Source organism: Neophocaena asiaeorientalis, unplaced genomic scaffold, assembly GCF_003031525.2.
Source record: "Neophocaena asiaeorientalis asiaeorientalis breed wild unplaced genomic scaffold, Neophocaena_asiaeorientalis_V1.1 scaffold225, whole genome shotgun sequence".
Classification (NCBI taxonomy): domain Eukaryota; kingdom Metazoa; phylum Chordata; class Mammalia; order Artiodactyla; family Phocoenidae; genus Neophocaena; species Neophocaena asiaeorientalis.
The window spans coordinates 274,618-294,076 of NW_020172364.1; the positions used below are offsets into that span (position 1 = coordinate 274,618).

Genomic DNA, 19,459 nt, shown 5'->3' on the forward strand with positions numbered 1-19,459 from the left:
TTTTTTTTTTTTTTTTAATTTATTTATTTTATTTTTGGCTGCTTTGGTTGCTGCACGTGGGCTTCGTTGCTGCACGTGGGCTTCGTTGCTGCACGTGGGCTTTCTTTAGTTGTGACAAGCAGGGGCCACTCTTCCTTGTGGTGCACGGGTTTCTCATTGCAGTGGCCTCTCCTGTTGCAGAGCATGGGCTCTAGGCACACGGGCCTCAGTAGTTGTGGCTTGCGGGCTCTAGAGCACACGCTCAGCAGTTGTGGCACACAGGCCTAGTTGCTCTGCAGCATGTAGGATCTTCCCGGACCAGGGCTCGAACCTGTGTCCCCTGCATTGGCAGGTGGATTCTTAACCACTGTGCCACCAGGGAAGCCCCATCCTCTGTTCTTAAGACTTCTTAATAGCAGTGTGTCATTAGTATTACTGCAACTCCTTTTTAAAAATCATTAATTATTCACAGGGAACACAATGAAAAACTCACAGAAGAAAAAAAAAACGAAACAGTTAAACCAGGTTAAAAGATTCATCAAACCTAAGAAAACCCAAAATTTTTCTACCTATCCTCAACTAAAGCAGATATCTTCTTTCCCATTTTTGCCCACTGCATCTACCTGATTTAATGTTTATTTAGGAGTATCTTCCTAAATCTTCCTTACCAAGGATAGATTTAAAGCAAAACAATTTTAATCAAATTCACACGCAGATTATATGGGCTCCAGTCAATTCCTCTTATCATAACTGACCAGAACTGTGGTACTGCCGTGCTTTATAGAATTTTAGAATAATTTTCTCTGATGCACATTTCATATCATTATGAAATAATATGACCTATTTAAAAATATGTTTTATAAAACCAATACCCTCTCCTGTCTTATTAACTCTTGAGAGACGGGACAGTAAAAATTTTTAAAAGATATGTATTTCCATCTTTTGGGCTTTGAAGTTTCCTTCATATTGGAAATTGGAGAAAATATTATTAAATTTCACGTGTTTGAAAGTAGTTTTACTTATCCAAAATCTTTTTAAAGTAATGCAAATCATATATATCATCTGCAGTTATCTTTCAAAATGCCTCATTAGAAAAGTTATAGTCAAAATTAGCAAAAGTGGTTAAGTTCAAAATACAAGGAATTTTATAGCAAAACTGAAAATGCCTATCATGTTTTAAGTTTGCAAATCATCTTTAAAAATTTTAGATGTATCATACATCATAAGAGCATGTAAAATCAGTCCAGAGAATAAAAATAATAATAGAATGAATGTTGATAAAGCCATTAGCCTAAAATATAAAACATTGTTAGTATTTTAGAAGGTCTTTTCATGTCCCTCCTAGATTGAAAATCTTTCTTTCACCCAACCGAAGAGGTAACTGCTATCCTGACCTCTCAGCTAAATATTCTCTAACTTTTCTTTATAGTTTGTATCACCCATCCCTGAGCAATTTCATGCTTCTTGTTTAGTTTTGAAAACCTGAGTAACAAACCTGAACCTAGATGTATACAAAAAGGGCTATATTGCCACTGTTACATATACCTTCCAAGGAGAATAGAAACTGAACTGCGTTTGTATGTTATAATCTTGCTTCAGCTTCCCTGAGAGTGTAAATGAGCCCTTTTTTAAGAAGTCAGTGACCAAGGCCATAAGTGAATAGGCAAAACATCTGTCAGGACAGTAATGTAGGTCAACTTGGAAGATACAGACAATGCAAGGCAGACAAACTTACAAAAGATCATTACTTAATAATATCATCAATATAGCCAAAACGTAACAGGAATATTTATATGTTTAAATATATATATATTTCTCTGAAGTATATAAAAATATATATACACTATATTGCATCATTGCATACATGCAATGGGAAGTGATTAGGTCCTGAGAATTAAACCCTTATGAATGGGACTAGTGCCCTTATAACAGAGGCCCCAGAGAGATTCCATGCCCCTCCCACCACGTGAGGTTATAGTGAAAAACAGTTATCTATGAGGAGGTGGGCTCTCACCAGACACCGAATTCACCAGCACCATGATTTTGGACATCCTAGCCTCCAGAACAGTGAGAAATAAATTTCTGTTGCTTATAAACCACACAGCCTGTGGTATTTTGTTATAGCAGCTCAAATGGACTAAGACAAATATATATTTATTTGTTTTAGAAAATTAGAAAGAGCCTCTGGAATTTAAAAATATGATAGCAAAAATGAAAAACTCGATAGAGGAGTTAAGGAAATCTTCCGGAAAATAGAGCAAAAACATTGAGAAATGAACCCTAGGAGAGAAAAGATTAAAAAATTAGAATATCAGTTAAGGAAATACTGCATCCAAATAGTAGGCATTCTAAAAAGCAAAAACAGAGAAAAAGGAGAAAGAGAAAGTGTAAATGAAATAATTCAGGAACATGACCCAAAAAGAAAGACATGAGGTATCTTGTGTCCAACACACATATATATAAATACACTCACGCCAATGCACATTATCATGAAATCCCAGAATACTTGAGACAAAAATAAGATATTATAAACTTCCATAAATAAAAGAATGATCATACAAAAAGATAGGGGATTAGGGTTTCTTCAGATTTTTCAGTAGCAACATTGGAAACAAAAAGACACTTGAGCAATGCACTTCAAATGTCTGAAGGAATATGATTTCCAATTTCCAATTTCAGAGCCAGCCAAACTATCATCGGCTATGAAGTAGAATAAAAATACTTTAAGACACAGAAAAATGCAAAAATTTTCTTCCCCACATTCTTTCTGAGGAAGCAACTGAAGTAAACAAGGGCCACTAACACAGAAGAGAGGTGAAATGAATCCCCAGGATGTTGGTGAAGAGAGATCTCAAGATGATATCTGTGTATCTGGTGGAGAGTATAACAAGTCCAATTTAGAGAAGGTAAAAACATCTCTGGGAGAGACTTTGGAATTGAATTGTTGATTAGTAGTTAGAACATTAAGTTAAAAAAAAAATTTAAACTCTAGGAAAATATAAAGTCATCCCTGAAAAGTAATCCTCATTTATCTTATGGCTCAGCTCTGAAGGAAAACAATAGAAAGTGTACATGTTGTAGGGGAGGCAGGAGAAAGAAGAGACCTAAGGTCTCCTCTTCCATAGCAAGAAGTCAATAGATAATGTCCACATATGATTTAGAAATATAAAAGATAGCAAAATAATAAGCTAAAAAATTAAAAGTGGTTGTCTCTGGGAAAGGGGAAATAATTATAGATGGGAGTGGGGCACAACAGTTTCTAAAATTCCTTGAGAACTAATTGATTCTTTAAATTACGTATAATTTTGGCAAAAAGAAAAGCTCAAGAGGAGATATATAATTTTTAAAAAGAAAGAAAGTGTATCCTGTGTGCTCTACAGAGAATCCAGGACTGAAAGTCTGAGGTCTGGTAGCACCAGAGGTGACTGAGAGAAGTGGAAGGATGTTCAGAAGGTCGATATACAATATATCGTTCTCAAGTTTAGATTCCTATTTTAACCTCAAGTTATCAAATCATTTTTTCGCTCTTAAGCTGACTTCCTTCACCATCTTCTTTAGGCAACTCTTATCATCTAATTCTTATGCCCATTCCACCTTAATTAGGTTGCTAATGGTATTAAGATGTAATATAGCAGTTAAGGGCATAAACTTTAGAATCAGAAAGACTGACTTTAAATTCTAACTTGATCCTTTATTTGTTATATGGTCTTTGGTGAGTTAATTAACATCTCTGAGCTCTAGTTTTCTCTTTTGTGAAATGAATAATAATGGCCACCTCTAAGGGCTAATGAGAGGATTAAATGAAGCAATATATGTAAAGATGCTGAGTACACTGCCATGTAATGAGTGCTCAGTTATTATCAATAAACTCTAGAAGAGTATTACTGTTAGAATCAATATTTTAATTTAAGTATGAGACAATTATTTGAAATCATTATGGGCATTTTGTGCTTCCTTTTAAGCTACTCATCATGATTCATTGTTGGATCATGGAATCAGTTCAGTGGATCATTATTAACATTTTAAAAACTATAAAACAGAGTAATAAGGAATAGACCAAAGTACTTTGTACTAAGAAGGATTTATTTAAATGTTTGAGAAACATTGGCCTAAATGTTGATGGGAGGGAAGCATGCTATTTAAAGTTTCGTAGTGTTTCTCTCCTTTTAAGTAAAAGAACAGTTATGGAAAAATAGATTAAAGATGATATAAATAATTGTATATGTTTCTCAAATTCTTTGCTACAATAATAAATTATAATGAAAGTCTAGGGTCAAGTCCATGTTTACAGTAGGTTAACTCCTACTTTTCAGGACCACCAAGGTCCAAAAAGGAACTTTTTGGAGTTCATTGCATCCTAGCTCATCTTTTATACCTAGGAATAAAATTCTGAGGTATTAAAAACAAGTTTAGTTTATAAAAATGTCTTTGACAAAATTTTTATATTTTAAAAGAATCAGGGAATTCCCTGGTGTTCCAGTTGTTAGGACTCCGTGCTTCCACTGCCTGGGACCTGGGTTTGATCCCTGGTCGGGGAACTAAGATCCCACAAGCCCTGCAGTTTGGCTAAAAATTTAAAAAATAATAAATGAAAGAATCAGATATATTTTTATCACCCAGACCTTGGTTTTTAAATACAATTCCCTAGTGAAAGGAACCAGGTTTCCTTGGAGAAATAGCTGGTTTTCCACAACCATCTGGGGGAATGGAAAGTATAAGAAGAACCTAGAAAAATTTGTGCAAGAAAATACAGATCGCTCAAATATTGATGAGCCACATTAAAAGAACTCACAAGCCAGTTTGAAGAGGTTCCCATTGGCTAAATCTGGGACAAATTATGAATCAAAAAATTATTGGAAAAATATTATCCTTAGGCTGGGATACAGAAAATATAAAATAAGCATGAAACATCTTATAGTAATATATTTTGATAAAACTATGTGCTCTCCAGCCTGAGTTTCTGGTCTTACGAGAGCCACATCTTTGTTTATTCTACCTTTAATGGGTTCCCATTGTCCTTAATATAAAATTTACAGCTCGGTGCTCTGTGACCGCCTGGAGGGGTGGGATAGGGAGGGTGGGAGGGAGGGAGACGCAGGAGGGAAGAGATATGGGAACATATGTATATGTATAACTGATTCACTTTGTTATAAAGCAGAAACTAACACACCATTGTAAAGCAGTTATACCCCAATAAAGATGTTAAAATAAAAATTTAAATCCCTTGGTTGTTTGCCAGGGATCTCTAGCCAAGTTCATCTTTTGCCACATCTCCCTTGTACTCTGTGTTCCAGTCATTCTCCCCTTTAGAAGCCCTCACACAATCTTTTTTTCTCTGACTAGTATACTGTCCCCTTTACTACTGTCCCCCTTCTACCTAGTTAAATCTGGAAAAAACTTTTTCAGATTTCAGCACATTGGTGCTCCCTCAGAGAGGTGAATTCACTATATAGGGTAACCACAATAGAATTGGGCCTGCCATAGAGAGTTCGCTTGCCTTCTGGTCCAATATGCTTTCACAGTTTTCTTTCGTATTAAATTACTTTATGAATTTAACTCCAAATAAATGCAGGAAAAAAAAGCAACATTCCAATAACCCTAACAAATTATCACCAGACCTAACAAATTAACAAATTAAACTTTTTTCATTTGCTTAAGCTTGTCTTATTCTTATCTATTTGTGCATGTACATTTTACAGAGTTGTCAAAATTGTGCAGATCAACTTTTATATTCTGCTTTAGTTTTTATTCACATATTTTAAGCATTTTCCATGATGTTTCATAGATTAGGTATTTATTTTTATTATTCTTATCTCCTGCATTCATTCATCATTAGAACCCACAATATTTTGAGTACCAGGCATGCTAATGTGTAGAAGCAGAAGTAAATCATGGCTCTAGGGGAGTTTATGTCTAGTTTACATTAGTCAGACATTTTGCTTTCTATCTTTTATTAATATTATTATTATTAGTCTATATTAATAAGATAATATATTCTCCTGTGCTTTGTGAATTAGGCTAAGTAGCCTCTTTTCCCAAATAGTCCCATTGATAAATTGCACTGACTGTTACTCTAATTTCTCCTCATAAACTTTCCCTAGGAAATCTCATATGCTTTCCTGACCTTAAATGCTAAATCTTCACCGGAGTTTCCCCAGACTTAATCTCTACTCTATACTTCTACTAAAATCTTCACTGAATGTTTTGAAGACACCTCAAATGCAATTATTTCTCCAACAGAACTCCTTATCTCCCTCCACAAATCTTCCATTATGTTCTAAATTAGTGGTATCATTATGTACCCAATTGTCCAAGTAAAAACTTAAATTTATCCTTGAGTCTCTCCTCATTTCTCATCATATATCTAGCTACTAGCTCCCATTTCTTCAACATTTTAAACATCTCAATTTTATCTCTTTTTCTCCACTCTCATCACTTTTGTTCATGTTCTACTTATCTCTCCTCTATGCTTACAATAGACTTTTAAATGGTTTCTGCTTTCTCTGCTGCAGTTTTTAAATCTTTCTTCCTCTTTACTGATAAAAATTCTCTTTCTAAACCCCAAATGTGGTCAAGTGATCTCCCTACTTCTAAACTTGCAATGGTTTGTTCATTATCTGACACCATCACCATAATTTGTTGAGTACCTGGTATATCCTAGGCCTTCTTCTAAGTACTTTATATATATTATTTCATTTAATCCTCACATCAGCCTTTTTGGAGTGGTCACTATTTTCATCCCAGTTTTATGAATGAGAAGACCAGGGCACAGAGAATTTAAATAATTTCCCCAAGTTTATAGCAGTAAGTGGCAAAGCCAGCAGCTTGAATCTGGAGTCATTGCTCTTAATATTACATTACAGCTGCCTTTCAGAAATACAAGAATCCCAAACCTCTTAATGTGGCTTATATTATTCTTCCCAGTTGGATCCAAAACCCATCCATCCATTCATTAATATTTATTAAGTACCAAATGTAATTGGAAATTTTAAAAAAAACTTCCTTCAAAGAGCTTATGGGTTGGTGGAAAATAATATGAGAAAAATATTAAAGTGAAAATTTTGCAATTAAGTAGTATGACTCAATGAAATAGAAATAGTCTTAATTCTATGTGAACAGAGTGAAAAGCTTCAACTGGGCTGAATTTTCCTTCTTCATGCTTTGGTCATTATTCTTGGTTTTGGGGTTTGAAATGAGTCCTTCCTTGACTATATGACAAACTATAGTTTCTTCAAGATGCCACTAAATTGGGCTTCCCTGGTGGTCCAGTGGTTGGGACTCCGTGCTTCCAATGCAGGGGGCACGGATTCAATCCCTGGTTGGGGAAGTTCCGCATGCCGTGAGGTGAGGCCAAAAAAAAAAAAAAAAAAAGATGCCACTAAATTGTCTCTGCCCTATTGGAACATACTGGATTCTCAGCACAGAATTGGCATTCCTCCTTCGTCCATCTTACATGGTACAGAGTAATACTAGATAGTCTGTTGAATTCTCATTGCTTATTTATGGGGCTGTCCCCCACCTCAACCCCAGACTCTAAACAAAGATCTGTCTTATTTTTCTTTGTATTCCTTTTTATTACATCTAGCACTGGGTATATACTATCAATAATTGTTTAAACCATAAAAAAAAATGACAGCAGTCAATACTGTTTACTACGTGCCTGGTTTTCTTTTAACATGGATAAATGGATAGATGAATGAATGAGTAAATGAGAGAAATAGTCTGGAGAGAGGCTGACTGGTTAAAGCCGTGCTTCACCGATTCTCAGAGTCACCGCTAGGTTCTGCTCTCTTTGCATTGTAGTAGGCAGAATTCCAAGATGGCCTTCATGATTCTTGCTCCCTGGTTATTCATGTTCTGTGTTGCTTGAACCTGTAACTTGCTGCTAACCAATAGAATATGGCAAAGGTATAGTTTTGCAGATGCAATTAAGGTTTTGTATAAATTGACTTCAATTAATCAAGAGATATTATCCTGGGTGGGCCTAACCTAATCAGGTGAGCCCTTTAAAAGAGAGTCTGAGACTATGAGGGTTAATTTTATGTGTCAACTTGGCTAACCTATGGTGCCCAGTTGTTCAGTCAAACACCAGTCTAGATGTAGCTGTGAACGTTTTTTAAAGATGTGATTAACATTTAAATGTTAGTAGATTTTGAGTAAAGCAGATTACTCTCTGAGATGTGTTTTTTTCAACACGAACAATTCTCTAATTCTCAGTGGACAGTGACTGGGTGTCCTACGAATTTAACTCCAGACACTACCTGGAGATAGCATCGGATCCCATAGGTTAAAGGTTCTGTCCCCCAAGTCTGCCCTCACTTCAGATGCCAATCTCAAAGTCCAGGTTGTCACCTGTGCTTCTGACCAACCTATAAATTGGAGAGTCCCACAACCCCCTCCTCAAGTTTCATTAATTCACTAGAGTAGCTCACAGAAACATTTACTTACGTTTACTAGTTTATTATAAAGGATATTAAAATGGGTACAGATGAATAGTCACGTGAAGAGGTACAAAGCGTAAGGTCTGGGAAGGTCCCAATTGCAGGAGCTTCTGTCCTTAGGGAACTAGGATTCTCCACACTCCCAGTGATTTCAGACACACGCAACAGTAAGTGGCAGCTTGCAGCAAGCAGCCGTGAGCAGTAGCTGGAAGCAAGATCTTAGTTCCCAGTCTGGGAGTCCTAACTGCTAGACCACAGAGGTCAGCGGCTAGGGCCTAAACCCCCAGTTCTTGCCTGCCTTGTCGGGAAAGAATTCAGGTGAGGAGGCAGAAGCTAAAGAGAAAAGTAAAAAGTTTATTGGAAAAGCAGAGTACATGCAGAAAGAGGTACAGGCAAACTCAGAGAGAGAGTCTCGCCTTTGGAAAGTTTCAATCCTTCATAAGGGGGCAGTTTTCCAGGTCTTTGTCTTCCTTCTGGCCAATCATCTTGCTTTGTCCCCCCTGGCTAATTTGTCTCAGGACTCTCCCCTTAGGTGCACACACACCTCTCAGCCAAGATGGATCTCGATGCGAAGGAGTCTGGGGAGTCAAGACTCATGGCCTGGTGTTGTTCCCTGACTTTTGAGCCCCAAGGAGCCTTTCTGTGCACGTGTAGTGTTTCCCTTGCCCCAAGGAGGGGAGAAGCGGAGATCCCTTGATCCTTTACTCAAACAAGGTTTTTCCCCTCTTTGTTCTTGCCATGACTGTTACCTTAAGGCATCCACAATAGATGAAGTTTGGCTATTTACCCCTGTCCCTGTGGTAGCTTCCATTTCACAGAGTAAACAGGAGGCTGATTTTAAATGTCTTAACCTGGAGCCCATCTAACTCCTGTCTCAGGAAATGTAAACAGGAGACTAGTTTTTAAGTGTCTGGCCTGAAGCCCCCTTTTTCCTGCCCTATGAAATGTAAACAGGAGGCCAGGTGTAAATGCCTAACCTGCAGCCCATCTATCTCCTGCCTCAGCAGCAGGCGGATGTGTTCACCAACCAGGATAACCATCAAATGTCTCTGTTCAAGAATTTTTACAGTTTTAATTTCCAGCCTCCCTGTTCTTCCTTTCTCCTTCCCAGAGGTCAGGGGTGGGGCTGAAAATTCCAACCCTCTGTTCAGATCCCTTGGTCTTTCTGGCAACCAGCCCCATCCTGAGGCTATCTAGGAGCCCCACCCTAAGTCAACTCATTAGCATATACTCTGGTGTTACATCTCCTTAATGAATAACCAAAGACATTCAAACCACTCAAGTTGATGTGGCAGTCTTGAGTCTGAGGGCAGTCTGGAGACAGAATTCCTTCCTTTTGGGGAAACCTCAGTCTTTTAAGGCCTCAACTGATTGGAGGAGATCCACCCACAGGGGGGAGGGTGTGGTATAATACATATTCTGAAAGAAATTATGCTGTTTTAAGCCTCTAAATCTGTGGTAATTTGTTTTTTATGAAGCAAGAGAAAAATAATACAAATTTTAAATAACTTACCATGCCCAAGTAAGGATCCTGGTGATTGATATTTTGATTATTATTATTTTTTTTTTTGGAGGGACATGTCATTTCATTTCAAAAATTACAGTTTTTAAAAAATTATAAAAGGTAATACAGGCACTTGAAAAAATATATATAAAAGAAACCAATTCCCCTCCCCCCCCAAAAATAAACAGTTCTGCAGCTTATTTCTCTTAATGATATATGTGGAAGAGCTCTCCATCTTTGCACATATAGATGTACTACTTACTTCAAAGGTTCCCAAACATTCTTGGTTCATTGCATTCTCAGTAACTCAGTAGTCACTACACTGCCCAAATAAATACCTAATGATTCTGTTTATTAAGTAGTTAGATCTAAAAACTTAAGAAGCATTTATGTCATAACAACTCAACATATATGTGAAAAATAAATAAGTATAAACTAGTAGAAAGAATACTTTAATCTCATTCTTAAATAATCCAATTTCTAGCTATTTGGATGTGCCTATCCATTGGTCACTACACACCTCTCTTGGAATCGCAGAGAACATTACCACCGTCATTTCCTGTTCCATATTGATTTTTGCTTTATTGTTACATTAATTGCTAAAAGCCCATGCTTGCAAAGATGAGAAATCACCAATGGAATGTAGCATGACTTAATGTTGAAACTGAAGTACCTTGAAATAGCAGTGTGCACAGTGTCCAACAGGTGTCAAGCATCACTGTGTTTACCTAAAAAATATAAAATATCTTTAGGCACTCCTGTGAATTCACTGCCATGTCCTGATGCCTTTTGTTGCTTAATTTGGGAACTCTGGCTCTATCCCATTCCTTTTCATGGGTGCATGTTAATCAATTTTATGGATTAAGTTGTTTTAATTACTGTTCTATTAAGGGTTAACCAAGGTTTTGCTGGCTTTTATTTCTTTTCCTCTTCCATTTTTTTCTTAATTGTTTTTGTGAGTTCCTTCCATCTATGAAAATTCCTTTATGAACAATCCTGCAACCTTATTGAGTACATCTGTAGAATAAATTTCTATAAATTGAATTGCTGGCTTAAATGTTATGATTAATTTAAATATTAATACCATTAAAAATATGTTTCTGAAGAGGTTTAACCAATTTACATATTTGTGTATCAACATGGCATTTTCCAAATTTTTTCTAACACTTGTTTCATGAAACTTTTAAACCTTTATCATTCAAAGAGGGAAAAAGTGGTATCTAAATGACTTTTTTTTCCTTTGGCCACACTGCAGGCTTGTGGGATCTTAGTTCCCCAACCAGGGATTGAACCTGGGCCCTCCGCAGTGAAAGCACAGAGCCCTAACCACTGGACCGCCAGGGAATTCCCAAATGATGTTTCAATATGTATTTCTCTGTTGGGAGTTTTAGTTGTGAGCATTTTTACTATGTTTTTATTTATATTTAGTTTTATGTCAACTGCTCATGTTCTTTGTCCATTTTTCTGTGGGATTATTTATGTTTCCTTATGACTTATAAGAGATCTTGGGAATTCGCTGGCAGTCCAGTGGTCAGGACTCCACGCTTTCACCACTGAGGGCCTGGATTCAATCCCTGGTGGGGGAACTAAGATCCCGCAAGCGGCGTGGCCAAAAAAGAAAAAAAAAATCTTTAATAAAGAACGTAGTCATTTTTACTCCTGGCTAACTTTAACTCTGTTTTCGATAACTTTTTTTTCCTTTGAGAAGTTTTAAGTGTTTATGTACTCAAATTTACAGTTTTTCCCCATTGGCTTCTGGGCATTTTGTAATGGCAGAAACAATTAAACAATAGTTTAAAATTTATCTATATTTACTTGTACTATTTTCATGACTATTTTGCACTTAAATCTTTGTTTCAACTGGAATTAATTTTGATGTAAGTAGTAAAGTAGGGAACTGCATTTGTCAGATTAATTAATGCTACCTGCTATATTAAATAACCCTAAAATCTTTGTGGCATAACATTAATAAAAATTTCTTTCTTGCTCACACAGAGTCCAAACCAGAAAATGACAGACTTCATTTGAACTTCAAATGGGCAACCCATGCTCTTATCTCGTATTAATTATTTTTCAAGTGGGTATGTAATCTAGTCTTTTTTGCTTTAAGTTCAATTTCACATTAGATTAGGGCCTAGGGTGGAACGAGGTTCAGTTTCTGAGCAAAATAAAACCAGAATGGTCCCTTCCTTTCTTTCTTTCTTTCTTTTTCTCTTTTTCTTTCTTTTCTTAAATATTTATTTATTTATTTGGTTGTGCTGGGTCTTTGTTGTGGCAGGTGGGCTCCTTAGTTGTGGCTCCTGGCTCTTTAGTTGTGGCATGGGAACTTTTACTTGCAGCATGAATGTGGGATCTAGCTCCCTGACCAGGGATTGAACCCGGGCCCCCTGCATTGGGAGCACAGAGTCTTCATCACTGCATCACCAGAGAAGTCCCTGGTATGGTTTCCTTCTTCTTTCATCCTGGGTTGCCTATCTCATAGGGACTCTACAATATCAAGACAACTAAACTCAACAGTTTGGTTTAATGTAATTTTCTTTTATATTAATTCTTATACTCAAAGTCTGATAATATATTGTGATTAAAAAAATCAAAGATACCTATAGAACAAAAGTTGAAATATTTTAAATTATGACTCCAGAGTCTTTTATCAGCTATTTATAAAACAGGGCACAATTTGTTTTGGAAACTGTTGGTTAAAATATTAAGAGTTATTTTTATGGGCTTCCTTGGTGGCGCAGTGGTTGAGAGTCCGCCTGCCAATGCAGTGGACACGGGTTCGTGACCCGGTCCGGGAAGATCCCACATGCCGCGGAGCGGCTGGGCCCGTGAGCCATGGCCGCTGAGCCTGCGCGTCCGGAGCCTGTGCTCCGCAATGGGAGAGGCCACAACAGTGAGAGGCACAGTGGGAGGCCTGCGTACCGCAAAAAAAAATAAAAAATAAAAATAAAAAAATTAAAAGTTATTTTAGACTTTCTGAATCTCTGTTTCTTGAGGAAGAAAAACTCCTATAGTCTCTATTTAGTCAAGTTAAAATTATTTTCAAGTGAACAACTTCGAGAAGATGTAAAATGATGATAGCATGTTTCCATATCACATTTCATGAAGACAACTCAAATTAATATAGTGCCACAAAATTGATTGAAACCTTAAGTTCTTAGTGTTCCAGTAGCTGTGTGTACAAAGTTTCATTATGTGTGTATTTAATTACATTTTTAAGGAACATTTTCCTATTTAATTTATAATTTTAAAAAATTAGAAATACTTTTCAACGTAGAAAATTTGTAAAACATAGAAAACATGAAGAAAAATAATCATTCATAATGCAACTGCCTGAAGATAACCACTGTTAACATTTTGGTAAACATCTTTATATTTTCACGCAATATATGTATATATTTTCTGTACAAAATTGATTCCATATACAGTATTTGACAGTCTTCCTTTTATAGTTACGTTATAGACATTTACTCATATAAATAATATTCCTCTAAAACTTTATCTCTAACAGCTGTGGAATATCCATGGTATAGTTTTTAAAAAATGAAAATACTTTTTTTTCCTGAGAATCAAGTGATATGTTCATTCCAAAAAATTTAGACAGTGCAAAAAAGTAATAAAATTTATGTCAACCATAAGTCCACCTTCTAGAAATATACAACTATTATTATGAATTTCCAAGCCATATATGTATGTATTGAACCCGTGCCTTCCCGCAGTGGAAGCGCAGAGTCCTAACCACTGAACCTCCAGGGAAGTCCTGCAGACACATTATTTTAAAGGTGATTATGTTTGCTGTTTTGCGACTTTTCCTTTCTTTAAAAGTTTTACTTATTTCCCAGTTTTATTGAGATATAATTGACATTCTTTTCCTTTTAATAATGAATGTCTTTTCAAGATGATGAATATAGATCTGTAACAAAATTTTTAAATTTGTGTAATATTCTATTATGAATATAACATGGGGGCAGCAAACAGGGTCGGGAGGTAGGCTTTGAAAATGGAAATGTGGGGGACATAAATCTAGTCCTGCTAACTTAAAACTTATGAGGTCTTAGGTAAATGACTGGTTGTGAGACAGGCTGGGTCCTGGGCCCCTTTGCTGCAGTGCTTGCACCTGGACACACTGCTCCTCGAGCAACAAAATACAAAGAAAGTCTATGGGACTAAAAATAACTGCATGCATGCACAGTTAGGGCAAATCCTGGACAAAAGATACAGAGACCAAAATCCCAACTAACACTTTTGAAGAGCTTGGAGCAAAAGCAGGGTACTGAGCATGCCCCATGCACCACCTAAGGGGTGGGCAAACCACCTAAGACACCCCTCTGGCCTGAGCCCTGGACACACCCCTACCCTCACCCCATATAAAGAACAAGCTTGCCTCCCCCGCCCCTCAGGGAATGAGCAAAAAAGGGAACGTGCTGTTTGTTCTCCATCCGCCTTGCTGCAGCAGGGGCCCCAATATAGCCTTGCCTGGGTTTCTTTTCTGACCTCATCAATTTCTGTTGATTAAGCAGGCCAAGAACCCTGGTCGGTAACAGTTGCTGCAAATCTCAATTGCTTAATGGAAATCATAAGGTCTACCTAGCAGGAGTAGTAAAGTGTTGGTGGGAAGGGGTTTGGTGGGGGGAGAGGAGGTTGTCCAAACTCAAAATGTTTTTAGCATGCAAGGCCTGAAGAGGACCAATCTTTATTCTTCAAAGTTCAGATAATTTGGCCTTGGTCCAAACGGAACTTTCACAGCCCTACCCAAAGTCACTCACTTTGAGAAACAAATGCGAAGGCCAAGGAAGGAAGAAGAAAGGAAGGAAGAGAAGGGAGGAAGGAAGGAAGATCTGTAAAACAAAGTAGGACACTCATACATTGCTGGTGAGAATGCAAATGGTGTGGCTGCTTTGGAAAAGAGTCTGGCAATTCTTCAAAAGCTTAAACATGGAGTTGCCATGAGTCAGCAATTCCAATTCCAAGTGTATACCCAAGAGCAGTTAAAAGATCTGTCTATACAATAACTTGTGTTGGAATCTTCATATCGGCATTATTCCTAACAGCTAAAAAAGTGGAAACGAACCAACTGTCCGTCAACAGATGAATGAATAAGTAAAATGATGTGGTATATCATACAATGGTATTTTTGATAATAAAAAGGAATGAATAGTGGTATATGCTACAACATGGCTGACTCTTGAAAATACTATGTTAACTGAAAGAAGCTAGTCATAAAAGACCACATATTATATGATTCCATTTGTATGAAATGTCTAGACTAGGCAAATCTATAGAGACAAAAAGCAGACTAGCGGTTGCCTAGGGCTTTGGGAGTTGGGGTGAAATGGGGAGTGACTATCAACAGGTGAAAGGGTTTTTTGGGGGAGTGGTGAAAATGTTCTCAAATTGATTGTGGAGATGATTGCACAACTCTGTGAATATACTAAAAACCATTGAACTGTATGCCTTAAATGGATGAATTGTATGGTGCGTGAATTATATCTCAATAAAGCTGTTGGAAAAAAAGCAAACTAGGGCATTATAGTTCTGAAGGATCATAATAAGATGGTATATAAAGTGTTGGACACGTGAAGCCCTTAGTAAATGGTGGCTATTACTCATTGATGGGTTAGTGTGTTTGCGTTTTCCTCACAATGATGAACATTTTATAAAGAACATTCTGTACATAGCAATATGGTGCACTTTTGAAGCCTCCATTTCCTTTCCTAACCTTTGGAGATGTAGAAGTGCTGATGGAACGTTATGTACATTTTTAAAGGACACCCCCCCCCTCCGCCCCCTTTCCCCAGAAAGGCTAGGGCAAGGCCAGTGGGCATTTCCTTGAGGCGGTAGAGTGCCAGCAGAGCATCCTTTTCCAGAGTTTTTCTGTCAAAACGGTAAGACAACACACAGAAAAGAATACTTCCACTATTATTTCCAAAGGTCTTGCTTTGGGAAAAACTTTTATTGTTAAAACAAATATTCAAAGTATCTCAATCATAACGCTTACGGTACTGCTGCAGGTTCTGGTAGAAAAGCCAAATTGGTTCTGCTCTTATCCTGTTTCTGGAAGTTCGCGTTCACTGCAGCGGGGGAAAACTTGCTCTCCCTCTCTCTCGTTTCCCTGATTACCTTCTAACAATGATATTACCCCCTACATTTTGCTGCGGCTTGTAAACACAGCTAAGTTGAACTGGACGTAATTAGTTTGACTTTTTAAACAGCTAAAGTGGTAACAGGTGAGGAGAGAGCTGGGCCGAACAGTGTGGAGTCAGGAGGAGGCCACCGATTTTTTTTTTTAAGACCGAGGCGAGAGAATTTAGAGCCCACTGTATATCCATTTTGAGGCTCCCTCTTTCCCCCAAAGTTTGTGCCAGTGGGCGTCTGAAGCCCCCAGAGTGGGGGCTTCTCTGGGTGGGGAAGCTACTTCAGGGTTACCAACACCTCAAGGAAGTTTCAGGGCAGGATGCGCGAAACCGGCAGAACGCAGAAGCGTGGGACAGGCGGCGCCCGCCGGGCCAGTTTAGTCCCGGCTGGCTGGAAGCCCGCACAGGCTAGGGCTGGTAAGCTGCGGGCACTGGGGGGCGGGGACGTAGGGGCGGGTCAACAAGGTCGGGCGATTGTGTCGGGAGGCGAACAGGACGTTGCGGCGGCGGGCGGAGCCGAGGGCTAGCGATGTAAGCAGCGGGGGGATCCCGCTGGGAAAATCAGGACTGCGCGGTGAGACCCCAGGGGTGTGGGGCGGGGGATCCCAGTCCCCGCCCCGTTTTCCCCGTCCCTCCCCCTGCCTCCTTCACGCCCCTCCCCCTCCTCCTCTCTGGTTGGAAAGTTTCTAGAATCTCTTCCCAGCGGCCTTTGCGGTTCCAACATGGCGGAGCTGACGGTGGAGGTTCGCGGCTCCAACGGGGCTTTCTACAAGGTACCGACCCTCTTGCCGCTTTGTCGGGTCTTCTGGGGCCTGGGGCCGGTTTGAGGGAGGGTTGGTGGTCCTGGAGAGTGAGGTTTGGGGTCGAAAATGGCGGCTAGGCCAAAGCCCGAGGCCGCTAGGTTCATCGCTTCTCCCCCCTCCACCCGCGGTTTAACGGTCTCGGGGGCCCGGGCTCCGTTATGTTTTGAAACAACACGTCGGATATCTTTTGCGTATTCCTATTTATTAATCTTCTTCTTGGATGCTCGTGTGGCCCTTGGCGGGCCGGTGAGGAGAAGCCGAATGGCGGCAGGGAGCTCCCTGGGAGCAGGCCCGAGCTCCGGGAGGTTGGGGGCAGTCGTGAAAGGAGGTGGTGGGATTGTGTGGTCACAGCCGCTCCCCCGCCCCTCGGACTGGGCCGAGCGGGAGCGCCTCGGCCCGCTGCTCCGACCCCTCCCCACCCCCTTGGGGGGGGCGCCTCGCGGAATCTTAGGAATTCACCTTTGTACTAGGGTTTCGAGCTAATAAACTTCTGTGTCTGAAGGGGGAGCGGGTGCCGGATTGAGGGTTAGGATCGAAGAGAAAACTAGAAAATCTTGAAATGTGGCGGGTAGAAATATTTTTTGCGGCCTGGGAAATTGGGCGGCGCCTTAGCTCCTCTATTACGGAAGAAAAGGCGAGAGTTCTAGGCTTTAAGATTTAAAATGTGAAATGGATTAAGGAGACACAGGTGGGGAGGCGACTAGTTTCTGTATCAGTTGGTACCCAGTGTTTTGGGAAGGTGTTGACCACCCCCCCGAAGTTTTTTGTTTCCATCGGGTGGAAGGAGGTGCATTACTGTGGGATCGGATCTGGAAAACGGAAGAGGAATTCGAGAATAGAGGAATTTAGTAGGGGCTTCCAGTGTAGGGGTGACATAGATGAAAATGAAATCCTTACAGTTTAGTTTTGCCATTATAACGGTCCTTTCTCCCGATTCTCCCTTTCTCCCAAAGTATGCCACGAGGTTACAAGATCAATACAAAATCTCCCCAGCTGTTGTCTGTCAGTCAGTGTCACTAAGCCAGCATCTCAAATGTTTGAGAGTCCTGGCTATTTTTATGAAGGGCCTTCTCCTAATACAGGAGTAGTATTGTGAGTACGCAGAATGTATTCTCTCTGGGTTTCGTTTCAGCGTGCCTTTTATCCCGCACAGAATTTTTTTAACTAGGTGGTCACAATTCCTAGTTTCAGCGTTGCTTTTCCTCTCCTAGTTTGCTAATTAGCTATGTGGAATTGGTTTAGCTATCACTTGGTAATAGCATGGTGGGGAATCACGGTTGGCTCTGAAGGATCTCCGTAAGTATTTACAAGTTTAAATCTTAGGTGGTTAGCATGAAGTAAAAACTGGGACTGCTTGGTGGAAAGGAGTCCTTTAATCCTTTAATGTGTGACTGGTTACATTATCAGTCTAGGTTTACAACTAGGTGTCAGAGGAAAGACTTGAGTAAAATTTGAGTAGATAATTAACTTCTGTTCTTTATTTGTTTAAGGTTTTCTTTGATGTGGACCATATTTTAAAAGTCTTTATTGAATTTGTTACCACTCTTCTGTTTTATGTTTTGGTTTTTTTTGGCTGAGAGGCATGTGGGATCTTAGTTCCCCTACCAGGGATCCGGCCCATACCCCCTGCATGGAAGGCGAAGTCTTAACCACTGCACTTCCACGGAAGTCCCCTTCTGTTCTTAAACCTAATGGCTGCCTTCTCTGAACGACAGCAGATAAAATTGTGGCACAATGCACAAAGAATGTGCTTATACTTTTTCTTGTCAAGGGTAGATAAGGTTCATCATATTTGTATCATTTTTACTATTTGGCTATTCAGTTCTTGTGTAATGGAGGTATGCATTTTTTTCCTGGCATATCGAAATACAGAAAAGATTATTTTGCCTTAACAAATTATTTTCAGCGTGTTGATGGTAGATACAACACCATTTCTTTCTATCCAAGTGTATTTTATTTATGTTGTTCACCTGCTATACATTTATTATTATTTTTTTAATTTATAAGGTTGAATAAGATCGTCAGTTTGAATGTTTTAGTAAAGATTGTTTACCATCTTACTTTGGTTTCCCAAAGTTTTTTTGTTGTTTTATTTTGCTTTTGGCAATTCACGAATCAAATGCCGCCATTTTGGAACTCCAAAGTATTTGTTGTTGATACCTATCCATACTCTACAAAATCTGCTTGATTCTTAAAGAGACTTGGATTCCATTACCCATTTTTGCCTAACAAAGTAAAGTAAGGTGGCTTTTTGGCAGAGGTTGGGAAGGACCCTAGTCACGTTGTCTCTACTGAGATAGCACTTGAACGTTTGGAATTTTATGTCCTGCCATATTCCATTTGTACATGCACTATGTGTCAACTACGGTCTTCGAACTCTGGAAGAGTGAGCATGATGAAGTGGAAGGAGCCGTGCATTTGAAGTTAAACACATGGGAATTCTAGGTCTGTACATACTTCAGCTTACTTAACGTTGTCTAGCAATGTACCCTTGACCAAATATCCCTGGGCTATAGTCTTTTGTATAAAATGAGGCTTTTGAAGTAGTTCAGTAGTCTACAGTATTTTTTTTTTTTTTTTTTTTTTTGGGACGTGGGC

General features: G+C 39.0%; 1 protein-coding gene across 5 annotated transcripts in view; it reads left to right on the forward strand.

Annotated features, from left to right (window-relative positions):
- The first annotated feature begins 16,718 nt into the window (after positions 1–16,718).
- FXR1 (FMR1 autosomal homolog 1) overlaps positions 16,719–19,459 on the forward strand; it is a 57,248-nt gene continuing 54,507 nt past the window's right edge. For all 5 annotated transcript variants that reach the window (XM_024767337.1, XM_024767371.1, XM_024767345.1 and 2 more), the window contains exon 1: positions 16,719–16,831. In XM_024767337.1, coding sequence (XP_024623105.1) covers positions 16,781–16,831 — 51 coding nt within the window. In that variant the 5' untranslated portion in view covers positions 16,719–16,780. The remainder of the gene's footprint in view (positions 16,832–19,459) is intronic.